Source organism: Salmo salar, chromosome ssa10 (assembly GCF_905237065.1).
Source record: "Salmo salar chromosome ssa10, Ssal_v3.1, whole genome shotgun sequence".
Lineage (NCBI taxonomy): Eukaryota > Metazoa > Chordata > Actinopteri > Salmoniformes > Salmonidae > Salmo > Salmo salar.
In genome coordinates, this window is record NC_059451.1 from 30,675,949 (window position 1) to 30,702,757 (window position 26,809).

General features: G+C 42.4%; 1 protein-coding gene across 2 annotated transcripts; it reads left to right on the forward strand.

The window, feature by feature from the left end:
- Positions 1 to 7,922: 7,922 nt before the first annotated feature.
- On the forward strand, positions 7,923 to 26,500 carry LOC106613967 (flavin-containing monooxygenase 5). 2 transcript variants are annotated; one of them, XM_014216834.2, is made up of 12 exons: positions 7,923 to 8,109; positions 13,787 to 13,935; positions 15,626 to 15,814; positions 15,947 to 16,112; positions 18,099 to 18,241; positions 18,672 to 18,754; positions 19,519 to 19,635; positions 19,710 to 19,857; positions 19,944 to 20,151; positions 20,371 to 20,443; positions 24,276 to 24,477; positions 24,695 to 26,500. In XM_014216834.2, exons 2-12 carry the CDS (start codon positions 13,804 to 13,806, stop codon positions 24,917 to 24,919), a joined length of 1,686 nt encoding a protein of 561 aa, XP_014072309.1. In that variant the 5' UTR covers positions 7,923 to 8,109; positions 13,787 to 13,803; the 3' UTR covers positions 24,920 to 26,500. The 2 variants fall into 2 exon arrangements, with proteins under 2 accessions (XP_014072309.1, XP_045543576.1); XM_045687620.1 differs by lacking the exon at positions 7,923 to 8,109 and adding an exon at positions 10,976 to 10,994.
- Positions 26,501 to 26,809: the final 309 nt, after the last annotated feature.

Genomic DNA, 26,809 nt, shown 5'->3' on the forward strand with positions numbered 1-26,809 from the left:
AGACAACACGTCACACATTTTTTACTTGAGAAATACTGCACCAAACACCTTATGTAAAAGTATGCAACTAAAACATCCTCCACAAAAACATAAATTAATTACAGATTTCTTGAGTCATCTTAGATTCATTATGGGGATTTTGAGGATGTGAAATTGGCTTCCATGTCTATAGTGTCTCATGGGGGACAATCATTAATAACCAATGCGGAATCGGTCAGGAAACAACTCCAAGACTGAAATCCTGTTTTTCTAATGAGCAACAGAAAAACGCGTGCCAATCTGCGTGTTCAGTGGCTCTTTAATTCCCAATCCCTTTAATAAAGAGAAGGCAAGTTCAAGTTAAGTCAGACAGGCTGCCTCAGTCAGTCCAGCCTATACGCGCCATGCAAGTGGTGTCTGGAGAAGTGGGTATACTGTAATTTTGCTTAACACTTCCCAAACGGCCTGCCCAGCAAAGGAAAGGTGCCCCATGTGGAAAGATTATATGAGAAACAGTAACGTACTCTGAATGACCTAAAATGATAAATATCATATTGGTTTTTCACAGTCAGGCCAACCCAAACTGTACTGTGTATGTAGGCTAATAATAGGCCTATTATTGAACTAGATAAAAGAGGCTGTCAGCTGAGTCATAAATCCACAGGTTTCTTTTTTTCTTAAGATTTTGCTCTCAAAGTCACACTTTAATAGAAAAACAACAAAATGGGATGTTCTAAGTCCAGAACTATGCTTAAACCACATCAGGAGACCACTTTTGAGGTCTGGGATAAATATATATAAATAATTTTTTTTTTAAACGTTTTTTAGGTAGCTACCTTTTCATTCAAGTGCACAGGCAGCTAGCACTGATCTTTGGTTACCTCTGTTTCTGTAAATCAAATTTTATTGGTCACATACACATGGTTAGCAGATGTTATTGCGAGTGTAGCGAAATGCTTGTACATTTTGTAAGAAATAATACATACAAAAATGAAATACTGCAAAGTTTCCTAAGGACTAGAAGCGAGGCAGCCCTCTGTCAGCACCATCTTGTGTGATCTTGTAGCCACATGAGATTGAGTTTGCAAAACAAATGGCCACTGGAATGATGCAAATAATCATTATATAATTCTGCTAGGTAGTCATACACTACTTTGTAGCTAGTTAACATTTAATTAGAACATGTTTGGGAAATCCTTTCCATCTACCAGAAGACGGTTAGACCTATCAATAGCATCACTATATTTTTCCTGTTCCTTAAATTGTTTGAAACCAGGACATTTTAGTTCATATTTTTGGCACCACTACACCACTGCCTAAACTCTAACCCCTACACTTACCCTAACAATTACCTTAAAGCGGAAATCAGCAGTAGAAACGATAACAAAGCGGCCTCCCTACCCCTGGTTTGGTAAAAAGAAAAGGGGGCTGGAGAAAAGTAATCACTTTCAAATTCATAGACCTATGGATGCAAGGATTGACAATCCATGATATCAAAATTATAGTTAAATGTTTGAGGCTATATAGTATTTGTTTACATGTTCTTTGTTTACAAACATTGGAGCAAAACAAACTTATATTTAGGGTTCTGATGTGGTAGGACAGTTGGTTCATGAAGCATTTATAAGTTATATTCTTCAAGTATCAATGGTTACATTGATACCTACATGTACATATTACTTAAATTACCTTGACTAACCTGTGCCCCCACACTCTGTACCCCCGACTCTGTACCGGTATCCCCTGTATATAGCCTCGCGACTGTTATTTTATTGTTGCTCTTTAATTATTTGTTCATTTTCTATTTTCTTTTATTTGTTTATTTTTTACTTCAGTTTATTTTAGTAAATACTTTAACACTTATTTTTCTTAACTCCATTGTTGGTTAAGGGCTTGTAAGTACACGTTTCACTGTTGAATTTGGCGCATGTGACCAATACAGTTGTATTCAATTTGATACATATAATTAAATAATGAGTCCAAAAATGGATGTAGAAACTGCTGATTGTCCCTTTAACCATGTTACATTTCAACTTCAATGTGGTAGGGACGTCCCAAGAATCCAGGACAGCAAGGACCTTTACAGAAGCAGTCACTTCGCCAATGATTTATATAAACACCATTACACTCTGCCCTCAACATTAGCTACACATAGGGTTGCAAAGGGTCGGAAACTTTCCGGTAAATTTCCGGGCATTTTTCCAGAAATTTTCCATGGGAAGTTGAGCCTGGGAATTTTGCTTAAATTCATCTAAAACAGTTAGCTTATAATAGTAAACCTTTTTTGTGGGATACACATAAGGCAAACCTAGGTCTTGTAGCATATTTTGGTTAAACTATCCCCAATTCAATGGAATTACAACCCTCTGCATGCAGAGTGCATTCTTCCATCACATGTGCAGCTGATTCTCAAGATCTTGCACATTTTACATTTTTACATTTTACATTTTAGTCATTTAGCAGACGCTCTTATCCAGAGCGACTTACAGTAGTGAATGCATACATTTCATACAATTTTTTTTCTGTGCTGGCCCCCCGTGGGAATCGAACCCACAACCCTGGCGTTGCAAACACCATGCTCTACCAACTGAGCTACAGGGAAGGCTAATCTGAGGCTAATCTGAAAACAAGGCTCCCTAAATTTTATCAGCATATCGAATGCGCGACCCGGGCTGGGAAAATTCTGGATCATTGTTACTCTAACTTCTGCGACGCATACAAAGCCATCCCTCGCCCTCAAATCTGACCACGACTCCATTTTGTTGCTCCCAGCCTATAGACAGAAACTAAAACAGGAAACGCCCGTGCTCCGGTCTGTTCAACACTGGTCTGACCAATCTGATTACACACTTCAAGATTGCTTCAATCACGTAGACTGGAACATGTTCCGGAGAGCGTTGAACAGCAACATTGATGTATACGCTGATTCGGTGAGCGAGTTTATTAGCAAGTGCATCGGTGATGTTGTACCAACAGCAACTATTAAAACCTTCCCCAACCAGAAACCGTGGATTGCTGGCAGCATCTGCGCAAAACTGAAAGCGCGAACCACTGCTTTTAATCAGGGCAAGGCAACCGGAAACATGACTGTATACAAACAGTGTAGCTATTCCATCTTCAAGGCAATCAAACAAGCTAAGCCTCAGTATAGAGACAAAGTAGAGTCGCAATTCAACGGCTCAGACATGAGAGGAATGTGGCAGGGTCTACAGTCAATCACGGACTACAAAAAGAAAACCAGCCCCGTCGCGGACCCCGATGTCTTGTTCCCAGACAAACTAAACTTCTTCGCTCGCTTTGAGGACAATACAGTGCCACTGACACGGCCCGCTACCAAAACCTGCGGGCTCTCCTTCACTGCAGCCAACGTGAGTAAAACATTTAAACGTATTAACCCTCGCAAGGCTGCCGGCCCCGATGGCATCCCTAGCCGCGTCCTCAGAGCATGCGCAGTGTGTGTTTACAGACATATTCAATCAATCCCTATCCCAGTCTGCTGTTCCCACATGCTTCAAGAGGGTCACCATTGTTCTTGTACCCAAGAAAGCGAAGGTAACTGAGTTAAACGACTATCGCCCCGTAGCACTCACTTCCGTCATCAGGAAGTGCTTTGAGAGAATAGTCAAGGATCATATCCCCTCCACCCTACCTGACACCCTAGACCCACTCCAATTTGCTTACCGCCCCAATAGGTCCACAGATGACGCAATCACACTGCACACTGCCCTAACCCATCTGGACAAGGGGAATATCTATGTAAGAATGCTGTTCATCGACTACAGCTCAGCATTTAACACCATAGTACCCTTCAAACTTGTCATTAAGCTCGAGACCCTGGGTCTCGACCCCGCCCTGTGCAACTGGGTCCTGGACTTTCTGACGGACCGCCCCCGGGTAGTGATGGTAGGAAACAACATCTCCACCCCGCTGATCCTCAACACTGGGTCCCCACAAGGGTGCGTTCCCAGCCCTCTTCTGTACTCCCTTTTCACCCATGACTGTGTGGCCATGCACACCTCCAACTCAATCATCAAGTTTGCAGACGACACTACAGTGGTAGGCTTGATTACCAACAACGACGAGACGGCCTACAGGGAGGAGGTGAGGGCCCTTGGAGTGTGGTGGCAGGAAAACAACTTCACACTCAACGTCAACAAAACAAAGGAGATGATCGTGGACTTCAGGAAACAGCAGAGGGAGCAACCCCCTATCCACATCGACGGGACAGTAGTGGAGAAGGTGGAAAGTTTTAAGTTCCTCGGCGTACACATCACCAACAAACTGAAATGGTCCACCCACACAGACAGCGTGATGAAGAAGGCGCATCAGCGCCTCTTCAACCTCAGGAGGCTGAAGAAATTTGGCTTGTCACCAAAAACACTCAAACTTTTACAGATGCACAATCGAGAGCATCATGTCGGGCTGTATCACCGCCTGGTACGGCAACTGCTCCGCCCACAACTGCAAGGCTATCCAGAGGGTAGTGAGGTCTGCACAATGCATCACCGGGGGCAAACTACCTGCCCTCCAGGACACCTACACCACCCGATGTCACAGGAAGGCCAAAAAGATCATCAAGGACAACAACCACCCGAGCCACTGCCTGTTCACACCGCTATCATCCAGAAGGCGAGGTCAGTACAGGTGCATCAAAGCTGGGACCAAGAGACTGAAAAACAGTTTCTATCTCAAGGCCATCAGACAGTTAAACAGCCATCACTAACATTGAGTGGCTGCTGCCAACATACTGACTCAAATCTCTAGCCACTTTAATAATAAAAAATTGGATGTAATAAATGTATCACTAGTCACTTTAAACAATGCCACTTTATATAATGTTTACATACCCTACATTACTCATTTCATATGTATATACTGTACTCTATACCATCTACTGCATCTTGCCTATGCCGTTCGGCCATCGCTCATCCATATATTTATATGTAATATTCTTATTCATTCCTTTACACTTGTGTGTATAAGGTAGTTGTTGTGAAATTGTTAGATTGCTTGTTAGATATTACTGCACGGTCGGAACTAGAAGCACAAGCATTTCGCTACACTCGCATTAACATCTGCTAACCATGTGTATGTGACCAATACAATTTGATTTTGATTTGATTTGACTAATGAGATGCTATTGAGCCCACACTACTACACTGTCTGAGGACTGTCCAAGGACTACATGCTTTCTGGTAAGTTTTGATTACCATACTGGTGGGGTGAATATATTTTATATGACATACATAATTTTTTTGTTAACTAGTAAATCGTAACCTACAGAAAAATGTGTTTAAATCATTTCTAACTTGTTAACAATTTCTGCTAGTCAGTTTTTGATACAATGTGGGTTTTAGCTTGCTCGAGCCTGCTAACTGAGGAGTGTTAATTGACCTGTTTCCATACATGTTTCATTTTAAAACATTTATCTTACAAAGGACTTGTTTAATCTAACTGCTTAACTATTTATCTATGTATTTTTTTTTTTCTTCTCACTTAAAAAAAAAGTCTTTACAGGAAAATGCCACGGGCACTATCTGATGTGTGGAGACATTTCACTGCAGCTAATGTAGAAGGAGAAGCTGTGTACATGTGGAAATACTGTGCCAAATCATATGTGAAGAATGCAACAAAGATGCAGAATCATCTGGCTAAGTGCATAAAGTTCCCTCAGCGCTCACAACAAGCAACCTCTGACAAAAGTCCCTCTACTTCTATTCGAGATGATAATGATTAATCAGACACCTTATTGATAGCAACAACTCATGGTCCTCCAAGAAATGGCCATATCCCAGTCTGCCGATATGGACAGCCCCATCAAGAGGATTCTCCTGGATTATGTATTTTGGGAGAGAGTGGTAAGCAGCCTTAAACTCCTGAAACCTATAGCAGTAGCCATTGCACGGATTGAGGGAGACAATGCCATCCTGTCTGATGTTCTGACTGCTTGCAGATGTAAGAGAATACATCTGTACTGCCCTGCCCACTTCACTGTGGCTCCAAGCAGAGGAAACTGCAGTTCTGAAATACTTCAAAAAGCATGAAAACGTCTGCCTGAAGCCCATACACGCCACAGCGTACATGTTGGACCCCAAGTATGTTGGACCCCAAGTATGCTGGCAAGAGCATCCTGTCTGGTGCATAGATTAACAAGGCCTATGGTGTCATCACTACCGTGTCTCACCACCTTGGCCTGGATAAGAGCAAGGTTCTTGGCAGTCTGGCGAAGTACACTTCCAAGTAAGGGCTTTGGGATGGAGATGCAATATGGCAGTCGTGCCAACATATCTCATCAGCCACCTGGTGGAAGGGACTTTGTGGATCTGAGGCTCTTTCCCCTGTTGCCTCCATCATCCTCCAAATCCCACCAACATCAGACACCTCAGAGCGCAACTGGTCCTTGTTTGGGAACACACACACCAAAGCACACAACAGGCTGACCAATACGAGGGTTGAAAAACTGGTTGCCATCCAGGCAAATTTGAGGCTTTTTGAGCTTGACAAGGAGCCATCCTCAACAAAGTTGGAAAGTGACAGTGAAGATGAGGCCTCAGCGTCTGATGTTCAAGAGGTGGACATTGAGGAGGTCCAGGGAGAAGACATGGAACCCTGACAGGAAGACAACCAAAGCTTTAGTTTCTAGACTATCATTTTACAGATGTATGTTGAAAATGTTTTTGGGAGATGCGATGGATCATTCAATATTCCCTTTCTTTTGTTGTTCAGTGAAATCATCTCATGTGAAGAGTCAACTCATTTAATTAAAGTTCATTTCATAACAAACCATTTTTTTTCTTCTATTGGAAGGATTTAATCATTTACAATTGTCTACTTATGTAAAAGGTTTATGTTTCAGTCTCCATATGATGTGGTAAATATATCCAATGCAAAAAACATCTACATTCAAATGGTATTAATATTAATTTGCATATATTTCCGTTAATTCCCATAAATTCCCGTTAATTCCCACAGAAAGCTTCCACCTCTGAATATTCCCCAAAATGTGCAACCCTAGCTACACTGACGATTTGTGTTGCAACATGCAAGTTGTCTGAACTTCTATTTGCTGATTTTTTTCGGGATAATACGAGGTTATATTTACATTGTTCTACTATTAAAGTACGACTTCGAATAAAACATTCGAAGTCGTACTTTAATAGTAGAACAATGTAAATATAACAGAATGTCTTATTATCCGTTATAACGTTAACGACAACTTTGCAAGGAGGTTCTTGGAAAATAGACAGCAAAAACTAGCTGATGATTTCTTATATTAACAAGATAGTCGAGTGACCGCTCTAACAATGGAAATACATGTCCTCAACTATTGAAGGCAGGCAGGGGATGGCGAGATCAGGTGGGACCAGCGCTATGAATGCAAGGGTTGACCATCCATGATATAAAAACTATAGTTTTACCATGGTTTGAGGCTATATTCGTGTTTGTTTACATGCTCTTTGTTTACAAACATTGGAGTAAAACAGGCTTATATTTAGGGTTCTGATGTGGTAGGACAGTTGGCTCATGAGGCATTTATAAATTATATAATTCAAGAATCAATGGTTACATTGATACCTACCTGTACATATTACCTCGACTAACCTGTGCCCCCGCACATTGACTCTTAGCCGATAGTATCCCCTGTATATAGGCTCGCTACTGTTATTTTATTGTTGCTCTTTAATTATTTTATTTTTCTATTAATTCTTTATTTTTTACTTCAGTTTATTTTAGTAAACACTTTCTTAACACTTATTTTTCTTATCTGCATTGTTGGTTAAGGGCTTGTAAGTACACATTTCACTGTAAGGTCTACTACACCTGTTGTATTCAACGCATGTGACAAATACAATTGTATTCGATTTGATACATATCATTAAATAATGAGTCCAAAAATGGATGTAGCAACTGCTGATTGTCCCTTTAACCATGTTACATTTGAACTTCAATGTGGTAGGGACGTCCCAAGAATCCCGGATAGCAAGGACCTTTACATAAGCAGTCACTCCGCCAACGATTTATATAAACACCATTAGACTCTGCCCTCAGCATTAGGCATTTGACGATTTGTGTTGCAACAAGCAAGTTGCCTGAACTTCTATTTGCTGATTGTTTTCGGGGTAATACGAGGTAAGACCACGGTTTTATTCAAAGTCGTACTTTAATAGTTTAACAATGTAAATATAACAGTGTCTTATTATGCGTTATAACGTTAACGACAACTTTGCAAGGAGGTTCTTGGAAAATAGACAGCAAAAGCTAGCTATTCCAAAGATGATTTCTTATATTAACAAGATAGCCGAGTGACCGCTCTAACAATGGAAATACATGTCCTCAACTATGGAAGGCAGGCAGGGGATGGCGAGATCAGGTGGGACCAGCGCTATGAATGCAAGGGTTGACCATCCATGATATAAAAACTATAGTTTTACCATGGTTTGAGGCTATATTCGTGTTTGTTTACATGCTCTTTGTTTACAAACATTGGAGTAAAACAGGCTTATATTTAGGGTTCTGATGTGGTAGGACAGTTGGCTCATGAGGCATTTATAAATTATATAATTCAAGAATCAATGGTTACATTGATACCTACCTGTACATATTACCTCGACTAACCTGTGCCCCCGCACATTGACTCTGAGCCGATAGTATCCCCTGTATAGGCTCGCTACTGTTATTTTATTGTTGCTCTTTAATTATTTGTTATTTTTCTATTATTTCTTTATTTTTTACTTCAGTTCATTTTAGTAAACACTTTCTTAACACTTATTTTTCTTATCTGCATTGTTGGTTAAAAGGGCATGTAAGTACACATTTCACTGTAAGGTCTACTACACCTGTTGTATTCAACGCATGTGACAAATACAATTGTATTCGACTATTGTAAAGTGGTTGTTCCACTGGATATTATAGGTGAATGCACCAATTTGTAAGTCGCTCTGGATAAGAGCGTCTGCTAAATGACTAAAATGTACATATAATTAAATAATGAGTCCAAAAATGGATGTAGCAACTGCTGATTGTCCCTTTAACCATGTTACATTTTAACGTCAATGTGGTAGGGACCTTTACACAAGCAGACACTCCGCCAATGAATTATATAAACGCCATTAGACTCTGCCCTCAACGTTAGACATTTGACGATTTGTGTTGCAACAAGTAAGTTGCCTGAACTTCTATTTGCAGGTTTTTTTCGGGATAATACGAGGTTTTGTTCGAAGTCGTACGTTAATAGTAGAACAATGTAAATATAACAGTGTCTTATTATGCGTTATAACGTTACCGACAACTTTGCAAGGAGGTTCTTGGAAAATAGACAGCAAAAACTAGCTATTACAAAGATTATTTATTATATTGACAAGATAGTCGAGTGACCCCTCTAACAATGGAAATACATGTCCTCAACTATGGAAGGCAGGCAGGGGATGGCGAGATCAGGTGGGATATTCTATCCAATGAGAGCGGGCGAATACGCGTGTGAAGAACAGGCACAAAAACGAAAGCGAAAAACTGGTGGAGATCGTTTTGCATGGCCAGGTGCCTCGGGTGAGCGGAGTTTGGGGTTTTAGACCATTCCAATGGTCCTTAAGTGAAATTCCACCCAACCGATACACCGGGCCATGCGAAACGAACTCCACTCACCAGAAGCGGACGGGCAAGCAGAGCGAGGCGGATGGAAAGGACCGGACAGGCAGAGCTAGCGGGATAGTCCATATCTCCAAAAAGTAGATTGTGCTGATTTATAGGCACATTGAACCATAGTTTAAAAAGTCTGTGGATAGTGCTCAAACGATGACGTCATATCTGAATTCTACCATCTTTATGCATATTTGCCATTCAGCAGAAGGATCCGCCCCCATTATTTTTCAACATGTGCACGCAGAGGAATGTGCAGGGGATTGTGGGAAGGGAACGGCGGGAAGGGAACGGCGAGAACTGCTAGCAGAGCGGTTTTTTTGGTTCATGCAAATTTCAAGTGAAGTGAAGCATGTAAAGAGTAGGCGCAGCCTTTAGTCAACTACTGTAATAATTGAGAGGTGTCAAACTAGACAACCCGCCAACTTGCTTTGGTTGGGCCATTATAATTCAAAACAATGCATTCTGAAACAGGTCACACATGCCTTGTATGCTCGTCTTTGAAGTGGGATTTCTGACTTTCTCATCCAATGAGTTGGAAGCGAGGCGAGAGGATGGGACATACATTTTACGCTCTTCTCTGAGCATCTGCGCCTGCAATACTACCATTTTATTTCTTTATTTATTTCACCTTTATTTAACTAGGCAAGCTAGCTAAGATTTTGAAAGTATGATATATCAGTCCAATCAAAACTATGGTAGATATAACGTGATATGACATCATTTTATCTGTGGCAATGACCTTGTGTTTTCTTGGATAGGCACTTCTAATGTAAATCTATGGCAGCAACCAAGGGGGCTTGAACTGCCTAGATCTCCCTGTAGATTCTGTGGTGACATAGTGTCCCCATGAGTGACAGAACACTGAGCCAATCACGGCTCAAATAGAGAAGATTACCAAAGCCTACGCTCTGTATTTTCTGCTGGCTGCCCCTCCTCCACAGAAAGCACTGAGCTAGGCTGAAACAGCTGCATTTTGGAGTTGCCTAAACAGGTGGGGCTCAAAACACCTGTCCTGAATGATGGGTTGCCACTAAGCATAAATAAAACAGAGCTACACTTTTTTGTTTCCAAACTCAGCATAGAACATTCTCTCGCTCCATTCAGCTCCGCTCTAATCTTGAGGGGCGTGTCTTTAAAACATGCATCCAATCCCCTTGATCCCTTACATAACTAGACCAATCACACGCTTCATTGTGCAGCGGTTCACAGTACTGTGGCAAGACAGGACAATGACAATATACTTTTTTCTATTGTATTATTGACTATGTTTGTTTATTCCATGTGTAACTCTGTGTTGTTGTTTGTGTCGCACTGCTTTGCTTTATCTTGACCAGGTCACAGTCTTGCTCTCAACTAGCCTACCTGGTTAAATAAAGGTAAAAAAATATATATATATATATTAAAAAAGCTAGACCAGCAGTCATCATCATGAATCACGTCGACAATCTGCTGGCAAATCCTTTTCAATCCTTCTCATATAAAGAGAAATTATAAATAAAAACAACAAGTCGGAAATCACAAATTCAACAATGAGTGGTTTTAAATTAATTAGTGGCTAACTGCAAGCGTTGCAAAGCAATCCCTGTTTTGCTTCCCCTGCCTGCTATTCAGTGGAAAGGGTGTGTGGTCCAAGTCTGGGTTCAAGGATTTAAAACATCTATCTAAAAGGGTCTCTTTTCCAAGCTTATAAGGATAAACATTCACACGCAACACCATGAGACAGAAAAGGTTGAATTTGCAAATAAATTCATTAAAAATCCTACAATGTGATTTTCTGGATTTTCTTTTCTCATTTTGTCTGTCATAGTTGACGTGTACCTATGATGAAAATTACAGGCCTCTCTATCTTTTTAAGTGGGAGAACTTGCACAATTGGTGGCTGACTAAATACTTTTTGCCCCACTGTATAGGAATAGTTTACAAATTGCTAGCTATCCCATAAAGCCAACACCAAAAACCACGTTTTCATCTTCTTTGTTTTGGTAACTTCCTGTTCTTCGACGGACTCTGGCTGGACTGAAGACAATGCAAAGTTAGAAAAATGTCAAGGTATGCGATGTCCGTCTCGCAACGGAGCCTCGAACCACAAGGGGGATTTGCGTTTTCACTCCGTTGTGGACGTTGCCATTGAAATGCATGACTTTAGGCGGAACGTAACAAAGTGCTTATAGGTAATGGGAACGAGGCTTGAGAATGTATGTTAATCAAAAAACGCTTTGAAATGTACCGTGCATTTAGAAAGAATTCAGACCCCTTCCCCTTTTCCACATTTTGTTACGTTAGACTTATTTTAAAAATGGATGAAATTATATTTTTTCCCTCAATCTGCACAAAATACCCCATAATGACAAAGCGAAAGCAGGCTTTTAGAATTTTTTGCAAATGTATTAAAAATAAAAAACAGAAATACCTTATTTATATAAGTATTCAGACCCTTTGCTATGAAACTCAAAGTTGAGCTCAGGTGCATCCTGTTTCCATTGATCATCCTTGAGATGTTTCTACAACTTGATCAGAGGCCACCTGTAGTAAATGCAATTGATTGGACATGATTTGGAAAGGCACACACCTGTCTATATAAAGGTTGACAATGCATGTCAGAGCAAAAACCAAGCCATGATGTCGAAGGAATTGTCCGTAGAGCTCAGAGGCAGGATTGTGTCAAGGCATAGATCTGGGGAAGGATATCAAAAAATGTCTGCAGCATTGAAGGTCCCCAAGAACACAGTGGCCCCCATCATTCTTAAATGGAAAAAGTTTAGAACCACCAAGACTCTTCCTAGACCTGGCCACCCGGCCAAACTGAGCAATTGGGGGAGAAGGGCCTTGGTCAGGGAGGTGACCAAGAACATGATGGTCACTCTGACAGAGCTCCAGAGTTCCTCTGTGGAGATGGGAAAACCTTCCAGAAGGATAACCATCTCTGCAGCACTCCACCAATCAGGCCTTTATGGTAGTGTGGCCAGACGGAAGCCAGTCCTCTGTAAAAGACACATGACAGCACGCTTGGAGTTTGCCAAAAGACACCTAAAGGACTTTCAGACCATGAGAAACAAGATTCTCTGGTCTGATGAAACCAATATTGAACTCTTTGGCCTGAATGCCAAGCGTCACATCTGGAGGAAACCAGGCACCGCTCATCACCTGTCCAATGCCATCCCTACAGTGAAGCATGTTGGTGGCAACATCATGCTTTGGGAATTTTTTTCAGCGGCAGGGACTGGGAGACTGAGAGCTGAAACTAGCTGTGCAGCGACGCTCCCCATCCAACCTGACCGTGCTTCAATAAAGTACTGAGTAAAAGGTCTGAATACTTATGTATGAAATGACGTGGAAACAACGTTGTTTCAACCAGTGTGTGCTCAGTTGGAAACCATACAACTTTATGCACGAGGACTACTTTGATCAATTTTCACAGAACATTTTACTTTAAGAACAGTGCAGATACAAAATTTGGTAACAGAATGACAGCACAAACTGTAGTTTTGTTACCAAACTTGGCATCTGCACTGTTCTTCAAGTAAATGTGTACATTGTTAAAAGTAGTCCTTGTGCATAGAGTTGTATGGTTTGTTTAACTTTGAAATCATTGGTTTTGTTTGTTGAAGTGAAAAGTCTCAGCATCATTCTGATTCCGTGGAATTGTGTTGACTGATAGCGACTCCATCTAGTTGGTGGTAGACTCTGCCTACACAAATCGCAGCTCAACTCAGTATAGATGTATATGTGGACCAGAGGAGGCTGGTGGAATGAGCTATAGGAGGATGGGCTCATTGTAATGGCTGGAATGTCAAATGTGGTTTCCATGTGTTTGATACCGTTCCATTGATTCCATTCCAGCCATTACAATGAGCCCGTCCTCCTATAGCTCCTCCCAGCAGCCTCTTTTGATATGGACAGAGTTGAGATACTCAGCAATGGCTACAGTAGCCTGTGCTGCATGACGGGTAAACAAGCAGCTCTCCAGCGGCCACACCCACCCCTCTGATTGGAGAGTTTGGATAGATTTAGATCTAGTCTGTATAAAGTATCTACTTCCATTTATCCTCCATGAGTTACTGAATCTCCTCTACTTCTGTCCTTCCTGTGAAGACAGACAGCATGTATTTTTTGTAGGCTACTAAGCCTAATGTTTTGCGTTATACTGTGTCTTTCCCTGCCTCTGCAGACAGACAGACAGACGCTATGTCACGGCGCGTGTGTGTGATTGGAGGGGGAAGTTCAGGTCTGACCAGCATCAAGAGCTGTCTGGATGAGGGTCTGGAGCCCACCTGCTTTGAGAGCAGTGACGACATCGGGGGACTGTGGAGGTTCAAGGTAAGACGGACTGCTGCATCTCAATCAGTGTTAATTTCGTCAACAATGACTATGACGAAAAGTATTTGTAATCCTATTTTCCCTGACGAAAACAAATGATAATGAGACGGGGTGCCATGAATAAAACGATAGCTGTAACAAATGAGTTTTCATTTTAGTTGATGGAAAAACATTGTGACGATGAGAATTCCAAGTGTGACTAATGGACATTCAATATGACATCATCTGTTTTGTCCAACCTTTGTAGAATATTTAATGTAATCCTCTCATTGGCAGAATGAATGTCTTTCAGTTGCGTGGTCTGTAAGTTGATCTGCCCTGACTCACACACAGCTCCCGGGCGGTCACTTCAGTCACTCGTCAATCTTTTGAACTGATGCGCAGTGAGGACAAGACACTTCAATTGTAACTAACCTAAACTAGAAACAATAATGTTTACTCTCTCTTACTTTCATGTAGGCTATTTTAGCTTTAATCACATCAGAAGCTCTATTTTCCAATATGCGCTGTTATTCCTCTGTGTTGCCGCTATGACGGTCCGAAAATGCGAGTGCAGTTGTTTTTTCATGCTATTTGCTGAATATTAGGAGTATAGTCAGTGCTCTAAATTAAACATTTTAATTGGTAGCATTGCTGCTACTTACTTCAAAAAGAAAGGAGCACCAGACAAAATTTACTGCAAATGACTGTCCTATCATTCTTTATTGTTATCAGTTGTTACCTTGATGTTGTAGAACACATCACTAGAGTGGGCAAGACATTACAATAAAAACAACTTTTAATCATTTTATTAAAAAGTGCAACTGCAAACATATTTGCATAGGTGACTAGTTTTGGACAAAGTAATATACAAAACAGAACATTGATTGTATTCAAAAGTGCAACAGCAAAGAAATGTATATAGATGATTAAAACAATCTTTATTGTATTTAAAAGTGCAACTGCAAACTGAACTGTTATCCATAACTGCGTTCAGCTAACAGAATAATAATAATACAAAACTATGTAGCTAATAATATTTATGTTGTAACAAGGCAGCATGCTGACTATGAGCTGATACTTGGATAATTAAATAAATGTTTAGTCGCCTCTCACAATAACAAATCAATTTCTTTGATCTAGAATCTAACTATTAAATCAACTTGCTTTTAGGGTTAAGGCTTAGGGTAGATACGTGCCAAGGATCCCGTGCCAATAATGTTTGCGCAGGACACCTCGTTTCCATATGTCGGGTAGATTTGTAATCCATTATTTTCTGGGAGACTAACATGGGTCCGAATTTGGTAAAGGCCATCTCCTCTTCGGCAATGCAGTAAGCAGTGTTAAATTCAATCTCTAACTCAGTTAGTGATGTTGCTCCCTCCCCTGCCCCGATGCACTTGTCCCTGAACTTGATGTGCTTTTGGCTTAAGTTATATTTTAGCAATGACTCTTGTTTTTGGTTGCTGGACTCAGTAGTGAAATAAGTCTTCCCTGCTACTATTAAAAGCTATTTTAGTCATAAAGGCTAACACTAAAACAAAATCTAAAATAGCTGCCAAAATTAACACTGCTCTAGATACAGTGGCCTCATCGTCTCTCCATCTCCATAGGCTAAAGTGGCTTCATCTCCTTGTCTGAGTCACTCATAAAAAGTGTGTGGGGAAATCATTTTCTGACCATTTACACCTATTCTTCTCTCCATCCTTAGGAGAACCCAGAGGCTGACAGGGCCAGTATCTACCACTCTGTTATCATCAACACCTCCAAGGAGATGATGTGTTTCTCTGACTTTCCCATCCCAGCCCACTTCCCCAACTACATGCACAACTCCCTCATCATGGACTACTTCCGCATGTACGCCGAACACTTCCAACTCACCAAGCACATACGCTTCCAGGTAGGAGCTCAGTTCCCGGTCACAGCAATCATTTATACAGTTTCAAGGTTGCACTCAGTGAGGTGAGGCGTTTAGAACATTGCATATGTTACATAACACTGATACGATTGCTTGTGTGTGTGTGTAAGTTAGATCAGAGTCCTCCAGGTGAAGCCAAGACCAGACTTTTCTCGTTCGGGCCAGTGGGATGTGGAGACGGAGAACAAGAAGGGAGAGAAGGAGAAACATATCTTTGATGCTGTGATGATCTGTATAGGACACCACTGTCACCCCAACCTGCCTCTACACGATTTCCCAGGTAGCCTACAACACAGTGACCTCAGACACTGGGCCAATCTCAAATGACACCCACCCTAAGGTATGTCATTTTAGACGCAGCACCCCTAAGGAATAGGGTTTTATTTCAGACGCAGCACCCCTAAGGAATAGGGTTTTATTTTAGACGCAGCACCCCTAAGGAATAGGGTTTTATTTTAGACGCAGCACCCCGAAGGAATAGGGTTTTATTTTAGATGCAGCACCCCGAAGGAATAGGGTTTTATTTTAGACGCAGCACCCCTAAGGAATTGGGTTTTATTTTAGACGCAGCACCCCTAAGGAATATGGTTTTATTTTAGACGCAGCACCCCTAAGGAATAGGGTTTTATTTTAGACGTTGGCACAATACAGAGTGAACCTTGAACTGTGTCCTGTAGATACAATACATGACCAAAAGTATGTGGACACCTGCTTGTCGAACATCTCATTCCAAAATCATGGCCATTAATATGGAGTTGGCCCCCCCTTTGCTGGTATTCCAGCCTCCACTCTTCAGGGAAGGCTTTCCACTAGATGTTGGAACATTGCTGCAGGGATATGCTTCCGTTCAGCCACAACAGCATTAGTGAGGTCGGGCACTGATGTTGGGCGATTAGGCCTGGCTCACAGTCGGGGTTCCAATTCATCTCAAAGGTGTTCGATGGGGTTGAGGTCAGGGCTCAGTGCAGGCCAGTCAAGTTTTTCCACACCGATCTTGACAAACCATTTCTGTATGGGCTTCGCTTTTTGCACAGGGGCATTGTCATGCTGAAACAGGAAAGGGCCTTCCCTAAACTGTTGCCACAAAGTTGGAAGCACAGAATTGTCTAGAATGGCATTGTATACTGTAGCATTAAGATTTCCCTTCACTAGAACTAAGGGGCCTAACCCGAACCATGAAAAACAGCCCCAGACCATTATTCCTCCTCCACCAAACTTTACAGTTGACACTATGCATTGGGGCAGGCAGCGTTCTCCTGGCATCTGCCAAACCCATATTCGTCCGTTGGACTGCCAGATGGTGAAATGTGATTCATCACTTCAGGGAATGCCTTTCCACTGCTCCAGAGTCCGATGGTGGCGACCTTTACAGCACTCCAACCGACGCTTGACCTTGCGTATGGTGATCTTACACTTGTGTGCGGCTGCTTGGCCATGGAAACTAATTTCATGAAGCTCCCGACGAACAGTTCTTATGCTGACACTGCTTCCAGTGGCAGTTTCGAACTCGCTAGTGAGTTTTGCAACTAAGATCAGAAATGTTTTACGCGCTTCAGCACTTGGCTGTTCCATTCTGTGAGCTTGTATGGCCTACCACTTCAGCTGAGCCGTTGTTGCTCCTAGACGTTTACACTTCACAATAACAGCACTTACAGTGCAGCTCAGACAGGGCAGAAATTTGACGAACTGACTTGTTGGAAAGGTGGTATCCTACGACGTTGCCACATTGAAAGTCACTGAGCTCTTCGGTAAGGCTATTCTACTGTCAATGTTTGTCTATGGAGATTGCATGGCTGTGTGCTCGATTTTATACACCTGTCAGCAATGGGTGTGGCTGAAATAGCCAAATCCACTAATTTGAAGGGGTGTCCACATACTCCTGTATATATAGTGTATGTCAGCTCCAACCCCGAGTCTGGTCTTATCTCAACTCTATTTTAAGGTTTGTCTCATAATAGTGGCTGGAGGGCACTGTGTCGCAGCTTAGTCGTGATAGAGACCAATGCATGGCAGATGATAGTTAGGTTGAAGTATGATTCAGATTTAAAAGGTATTTATCTGTTGGTTAGAAACACAGTTAATATCAAGTACATGATCACTCTTTCCCTCTTTACAAAGCAGACAGAACCCATATGTGAAATGTCTTGATTAATTTGCTCTCTGTCTCATTTCAGCCACAGTCTTATCTCGCTTACTGTGCACTTACTACCCCTAGTAGTACTGTGCGGGGTGGTCAGTCAGTCAGTGACACAGGCCTGTCTTCCAGGTATCGACACATTCAAGGGCCAGTACTTCCACAGTCGGGACTATAAGACGGCAGAGGAGTGGCGGGGGAAGAGGGTGGTGGTGATCGGCATCGGCAACTCTGGAGGAGACATCGCTGTGGAACTCAGCAGGGTCACCAAACAGGTACAGTAGAACAGCTGGGAGTTAGAATCTTAACATGTACAACGACCAAGCAAAACCGTTTTTACGCGCCACCAAGTAGGCCCCAGTCAAACAGGGCATTTTGTAACAATCAGTTCATAACAAACGGCTTCCTAGACATGATCAAAACCATTTGAACACACTCACAAAATGTAACCCAATTTGCTGTGTGTAGTGAGGTGGGGCCAATATTGTCATATGCTCAGAGGTACTGAGATAAGATTGCAAACTTGAGCAGAAGATTGCAAACTTGAGCAGAAGACTGAAACAGTAAAACAAGGCAAGTCTGTCTATCCAGTACCATTTTATTACGTCAAATCATCCTCTGACCTCTCTGCCTGTCTTCGCCTCCTCCTCTTCCCTAATCTCTCCCATGCTCTTCCCCCCCACTCTCCCATCTCTCTCTCTCCAGGTATTCCTCAGTACCAGGCGTGGGGCATGGATCCTCAACCGTGTGGGTCAAGAAGGGGTGCCCATCGACTTTCAATTGAACAGGTAGATTGTCTGGAAATCACCTTTTTGCGCCTTACACTTTAAAAACATTACAAATGCAAACTGTCTTCCTCCATCATTACTGATAAGAAATTATTGGACAGATGAAAGAAAGTGCTTGGTCGTAGATGTCACCTGTTTCAGAAACATGCCTGATCAATGGATTCCACTTGAAGGAGGTTGCGTTCCATCAGTAACATACACTGAGTATACCAAACATTAGGAACACCTTCCTAATATTTTAGTTGCACCCCCCTTGCCCTCAGAACAGCCTTAATTTGTCGGGACATGGACTCTACAATGTGTCGAAAGCGTTCCACAGGGATGCTGGCCCATGTTGACTCCAACACTTCCCACAGTTGTGTCAAGTTGGCTGGATGTCCTTTGTGTGGTGGACCATTCTTGATACACACGGGAAACTGTTAAGCGTGAAAAACTCAGCAGCGTTTCAGTTCTTGACACAAACCAGTGCGCCTGGCACCTACTACCATACCCCGTTCAAGGGCACTTACATGTTTTGTCTTGCCCATGCACCCTCTGAATGGCACACATACACAATCCATATCTCAATTGTTTCAAGGCTTAAAAATCCTTTAACCTATCTCCTCCCTTTCGCCTACAATGATTGAAGTGGATTTAACATGACATCAATAAGGGATCATAGCGTTTGCCTATATTCACCTGGTCAGTCTACGTCATCGAAAGAGCAGGTGTTCTTCACGTTTTGTATACTCAGTGTACACTAACATTGTGTTGGTTCTATTTAGAAGGGTGTTAAAGATGGTCCAGTCTGTACTGCCCTTTGGCCTGGTCTGCAGACTGGGAGAGAACAAAGTCAACCAGAGATTCAACCACAGCCTCTACTCTCTACAGCCCAAACACAGGTAAGAGCACACACACAAAGAAAGAAAAAAAGAAAGAGAACTGAATTATTTTAAACCTGTTGTGTATGTCCCAGGCTGTTCAGCCAGCACCCTACAGTGAATGATGAGCTGCCCAACCGGATCCTGTCTGGCACAGTGCAGGTCAAACCCAACATCCGCAGGATCCAGGGGTCCAGCATTGAGTTTGACGACGGAACCATGGAGGACAACATAGACTTGGTGGTGCGTAACCAGACATAGTCATATATACACACACCCAAACTCACGCACAGTTGCCACCTTTCACCTGTCCATTACCTCATTTCCAGGTGTTTGCCACTGGTTACAACTTCTCCTTCCCCTTCCTACCGTCCAGTATGCTGCCGGTTTCCGGTAACAAGGCCAATCTGTATAAGTACATGTTCCTTCCGGGGTTAGAGCGTCCCACACTGGCCGTTATAGGGCTGGTGCAGCCACTTGGAGCCATCATGCCCATCTCTGAAATGCAGGCCCGATGGGCCACCAGGGTCTTCAAAGGTACATCACTGTTATTTTACCAGACATTGGCCCACTTGTTTAACTACCCGGTCTCGCTTTCTCTCGCTTTGTCTTGCTCCCACAAGCATACCTCTCTGTTCAGAAGGCACTTACAGTTCTTTAAAAAAATATATCAAAATGACCCAACAGTCTCTTTGGTGCACTTATTTTGTCCAGAGCCATACTGTATATCAGTTGGATTATCTGTTTCACCCACAGGGCTGAATACTCTTCCCTCAATGGACTGCATGTTGAAGGACATTAAACACAAGGAGGAGACAATTGCCAAGAGGTACGGAAATTGATTTAGTAGATTTGAGGGAACAGGATAAGTTTAAGCAATATAATGATGGCTCCACCTACCTTTTTAATTGGATTTAGGGAAGTTTCCACCATATTGCTTGCACCTATTTAATAATTGCGCCGGAGGGGATGGCTGCCGTTTTACTGGCTCCTAACCAACTGTGCTATTTTTAAAAAATGTAATTTCAATTTGTTCGTTTTTTTTCACCCCAATTTCGTGGTATCCAATTGGTAGTAGTTACAGTCTTGTCTCATCGCTGCAACTCCCGTAATGACTCGGGAGAGGCGAAGGGCGAGAGCCATGCGTCCTCCGAAACACAACCCAACCAAGCCACACTGCTTCTTGATACAATGCCCATCCAACCCGGAAGCCAGCCGCACCAATGTGTCGGGGGAAACACCATACACCTGGCAACCGTGTCAGCGTGCACTGCGCCTGGCCCGCCACAGGAGTCGCTAGTGCGCGATGGGACAAGGATATCCCTGCTGGCCAAACCCTCCCCTAACCCGGACGACGCTGGGCCAATTGTGCGACAGAGCCGCTGGACTCGAACCCAGAATCTTTAGTGGCACAGCTAGCACTGCGATGCAGTGCCTTAGACCACTGCACCACTCGGGAGGCCCCAACTGTGCTATTTTTTTTTCTTCACATTGTTTAACTTATTTTGTACATAATGTTGCTGCTACCGTCTCTTATGACCGAAAAGAGCCTCTGGACATCAGAACAGCAATTACTCACCTCAAACTGGACGAAGATTTTTTCTTTAGCGAGTCCGACGCAAAGGATATACTGCTTTGTCAAGACAAGGCCCAAATCCCCGTCATCAGCGTGAAGAAAAAACAGAGAAAAAAGGGGGAGGATGGCGGGGTGCATAGTAAGAATTTGCTGACGAGTAGGTAAACAACCTGTCGTGTCTTTGGGCATCATTAACTTGAAGACATGTTTATCAAATAACTCTCTGTAATTATTATTACGCGATTAACTGATTCATCGTGTAACTGTAATTAACTAGGAGGTCGGGGCACCAAGGAAAATATTCAGATTACACAGTTATAATTTTCCTAATATAACTGTCAGATATTATAACATTATATATTATATTATAAGATCTGATCTATTATATTCTTGTTTTAATGATGTGTTATTACCTCGCGTCGTCTCATTCCAAACGTCGTAAATTGTTGTTGTCTGCACGAACCCAGTCTTCACTAAGTCATCCATACATCAATTGTCTTAAAATCATTTATTTACTAAACTAAGTAATTCACAGAAAGCATAAAAAACAGTAGGTATCGTTACAAAGCAATGGTAGAGGAATGTGCCCTAGTGGGCTAAACCGGCATGGCGGCTTGTTAAACAAAGGGTGATAAAGGGCAGCTGAGGAGGCACAACAGAGTTGATAAATATTAACAATTGATATGCTAATCCTTTGCACATGAATGCTCACTCATTCGGAAACAATTGCAATCAATATATATATTTACGCTCAGTGTGTCGTCGTGATCTTTGTTGGAGAGTTTCGTTCTCTCTCTCTCTCTCTCTCTCAGAATGGATCTTTCAAAGCGACATTCATTAATGTCGTTATAGAATGGATGTTTCGTCGGTCTTCGCGTTCAATGACACCGAATTTCTAGCTGCAGACTAGTAATTAATATCAAAGACTTGTTATTATTCTGTCGGTATCGATAGTCTAAAAGTTTAACCACGTGGTATGGTTAAAGTGCAGTAGAGGAATGCATGGTCAAACCTTGGCTCTCTCTTCTTGAGGTAAGTTGGTCTAAAGAAAGAAACCCTGGGTGGGGGTTCATATACTGAACGTGGAAAAGGCTGTCACATGACGCCTTGTCCTGTCTGTGTCCCTGGGGGCGTGCTGGTGACTTAGTTAAGCTTTGAACAGAAATACAATTCTCTCACATTAACATCAGTACATAGCATCTCAACATATTCCAAATAGGTTTATCCTTATGCATTAATTGTATACAACCATTTAGATGTAAGTCTCATAGCTGAGGCTATTATATAAACATTATTATGGTAATATGGCAATATTGTCTCTCATGAGTTAGTCAGAAAATTGTACCAAACGGACCAGTTCGTAGCTGGATTCTTCACCCATCTTTTATACCTTTTCCAGAACATAAATGTCGTTCGGTTCCCCCGTCCTGTGAGGTGGAAGAATTCCTTTGTCTCTCTATGAAACCCCTCTCTCTCCATACTGTGGCCATGAGGCAGGACATTCTCCTTCGGAATTTATGGCTGCCTTCACACAGCCTTGTGTCAGAAGTATAGAGGTCGGGGGATGGTGCATAGAAAAGGCCTGGTGCAGAGGGAGGGGGGTTTAACTGTGCTCGCTGTACCCAAATCAGGGCAACATCATGACACACCACTATCCCCTGTATTATTGACCAACGTGCAATCATTGAAAAACAAACTGGACGATCTACGATTAAGACTATTCTACCAATGGGACATTAAAAACTGTAATATCTTATATTTCACTGAGACGTGGCTGAACGACAACACAATATAGAGCTGACTGGATTCTCCGTGCATCGGCAAGACAGAGCAGCTACGTCTGGTAAGACGAGGGACGGCGGTGTGTGTCTATTTGTCAATAACTGCTGGTGCTCGATGTCTAATATTAAAGAAGTCTGGATGTATTGCTCGCTTGAGGAAGAGTACCTCACGATAAGCTGTGGACCACACTATCTACCAAGAGTTCTCATCTATATTATTCATAGCTGTCTATTTACCACCACAAACCGATGCTGGCACTAAGACAGGACACAGCGAGCTGTATAAGGCCATAAGAAAACAAGAAAATTCTCATCCACAAGCGGCGCTCCTAGTGGCGGGGGACTTTAATGCAGACAAACGTAAATCCATTTTACCTCATTTCTACCGGCATGTCACATGTGCAACCAGAGGGGGGAAAAACTGTAGACCACCTTTACTGCACACACAGAGATGCATACAAAGCTCACCCTCGCCCTCCATTTGGCAAATCTGACCATAATTCTATCCTCCTAATTCCTGCTTACAAGCAAAAACTAAAGCGGGAAGTACCAGTGACGAGCTCAATACGGAAGTGTTCAGATGATGCGGATGCTACGCCACAGGACTGTTTTGCTAGCACAGACTGGAATATATTCAGGGATTCATCCGGCTATGCCCTCCAACAAACCATCAAACAGGCAAAGTGTCAATACAAGACTAAGATTGAATCCTATTACACCGGCTCTGATGCTCATCGGATGTATTTAATTAGGCAAGTCAGTTAAGAACAAATTCTTATTTTCAATGATGGCCTAGGAACAGTGGGTTAACTGCCTTGTTCAGGAGCAGAACAACAGATTTTTACCTTGTCAGTTCGGGGATTCGATCTTGCAACCTTCCGGTTACTAATCCAACGCTCTAACCACTAGGCTACCTGCCGCCCCAGCCGCTCTCCATAGCCGATGTGAGCAAGACAACATTCACAATGCTGTGAGGCTCACATCAACACCATCATGCCGGAAACCCTAGACCCACTTGTTCTGTCTGCTACTGCACGGCAAGCAGTAACGGAGCACCAAGTCTAGGACCAAAAAGCTACTTAACAGCTTATATCCCCAAACCATAAGACTGTTAAAGTTAATCAAATGGCCACCCTGACTATTTACATTGTTTTTACACTTCTGCAACTCGCTGTCTATCTATGCATAGCCACATGTGACAAATAAAATTTGATTTGAATAGATATCCTGGTCCTTCAGATCTGCAAAACACCGAAGGGGGCCTATGGGTTGTTTTTGGGCAGGGCCTAACTCTCCTGTCTCAGGTATGTGACCTCCCAGAGACACACCATCCAGGTGGAATACATTGACTACATGGACCAGATAGCTTACCAGGTGGGGGTGCGTCCCAGCCTCCTAGGGTTGTTGCTGCGGGATCCTGGTGTGTGGCTGCGTGTGCTGCTGGGGCCATGCACCCCGTACCAGTACCGTCTGAGAGGGCCGGGACAGTGGGACGGGGCCCGACAGGTAGGGATGGGCCTACAGTGTATTAATACAAAAATATACTGCTGATAATGTTGTGTTTTCTGGTATCGATACAATCACTAAAATAAAGCTGTGCTTGAAATTCAGAACTAACTATTTAGGTATTTTAATTCTCCCTATTTAAATGAATAGTCTTCGATACAGGCCTAAGTATTATTTGGGACATTAGAGAAACTGAAACATCTACCTCTCCCTCCAGGCCATCCTGACTACGTGGGATCGGATGGCAGGAGCCCTGAAGACCAGGCCCTCGGACATCCCTGAGCCCAAGCAGAGTTCCCTACCCCTGACCCTAACCATGGGGGCTGCTGCCCTGGCTCTGGGGTACTACTGGAACATACACAACCACCCATCCCTCCTCAACGCCCTGGACCCCACCACCTGGCAGGAAAAGATCAAACCATACCTGCCAGTGTTGTGGTAACTCACCAGCGATCAAACCCAGGCTGTGACTGGGTGTTAGCCCAGTCATGTTAGCCTAGCCCTCAGCCATTGCACCTATTTATTCAATTCCAGTACAAGTACACCTAAACCAGCTGTACTAGTGGTGGTATAGAACAAATATGTTTAAGGACTGAGGGTCCCAGAGTACTGGGTATTGTAACACTGGTTTGGTTGACTAATGCCCATTAGCCCACTGAGCTAAAGCCAAGGAGGTCACCTCCGTTACACCAGGACAGTGACCTGAAACAAACTCATAAAGATGAGCTATTAACCAGAAATACAGAAATGCAATAGCAGGCAGCAATCACTAACCTGACTGTCTGTTAATTAATCTGCCAGGTCATCTTTGTGAAAGATGAGAGTTCTACCAACTAATCAGGGAACACAAATTATGTTAATATGAATCTCTCATAACCAATAATTCACAGAATGGATGCACAGAATTGGAAACAATACACTAATATTGCACTATGCATTATCCACAGTATGGTGCCTGTTCTCATAATTGCTTGGATTCAATTTTACTTGATGCCACAGTGCCTTAGACTGATCAGATATATTGTAATGTCATTTATTTTGTTCTATAACCTTATTTTCTAAATAGCAAAAGTATTTTAGAAGAGTGTGGCATCTTTGCTATAAACCACTAAAGTGTGGCCTAGAGACAACCCCCCCCCCCTCCTTGTCTGTCATCCCTTTCAGAGCTATACAGGTGCCTAGGGTGGTAGGAGACAGGAGGTAGTTGCTAGGCATGGTGTCTGGATGTTTAAAGAGCCACTGAACACTCGATTGGCACGTTTTTCTGATGCTCATTATAAAATGTTGATTTCTGGATCGATTTGGCGTTTGGTTAATTATGTTTGTCCCCCATGAGACACTGTAGATGCGGAAGCCTGTTTCACTTCCTCAAAATCCCCAGAATGAATCTAACATAACTCAAGAAATCTGTAATTAATTTTGATGTTTTTGACGAGGATGTTGCGCAATTTTACATCCAAGGTGTTTGGTGCAGTATTTCTCAAGTAAAAAAATGTGCAATGTGTTGTCTTATGTAAGCAAAGTTAGAGCTGCTGGGCAGGTCGGTCTCACTGTCAATGCTATTGGAGAGCGAGCAATCCACACAGCTGTTCACCCCATGTTAGTTGGCAAATGGACATCATCAAATCAAAACCCAAGCTTAATTTACCCGTTGTGACGCACAGATGGTCCAAACTCTGTTTTAGATGAGATGACTTTATGACCAAAATTATTTTACACTATGTAGTCAATTTTGACACTAGAATAACTGTTTCTTGCTAATTTGTTGTCACATAGGCCATTTTCAAAGGGATTTGTTGCTTTTTAAAGGCAGTCGCACTTTAAAGCTAGAATCTTTTGTTGCTACATCTTATTTTTGACTAATTATATGTACCCATTTATTAGAAATGCCTCTTGCTTACGTCAAATGTCGTACCCAATCCGAACCCAAAATACAAGCTAATTTTACTCAAATGTTTGTAAACAATGCATATTTAAACAAACACTGTGTAGCCTCAACATTAAAACGTTCATTTAGATTTCATGGATGTTCAGTGTTTGCATCCTCGGTCTATGATTTCAGAGTGGTTACATTTCTCTGGGCCCATCCCTCAGGTTCTTTCCAAAACTGAAGCAGGGTGCCGACTTTTATCGTTTCAATTAAGGATTCTAGGTTTAATTTCTTTGTAATGTTGTATGTTTTTTAGCCCAGCAACATTTACTTTGTTGGGCTTAATAACATTTTAATGTAATACTAGGGGATGAAAACAAGTTATGAATTTGAAACATTATTGTAGATTAGATTCAAAAATAAAAAATGAATGACATTTGCCTTAGCCTCTCAGCCCACGAT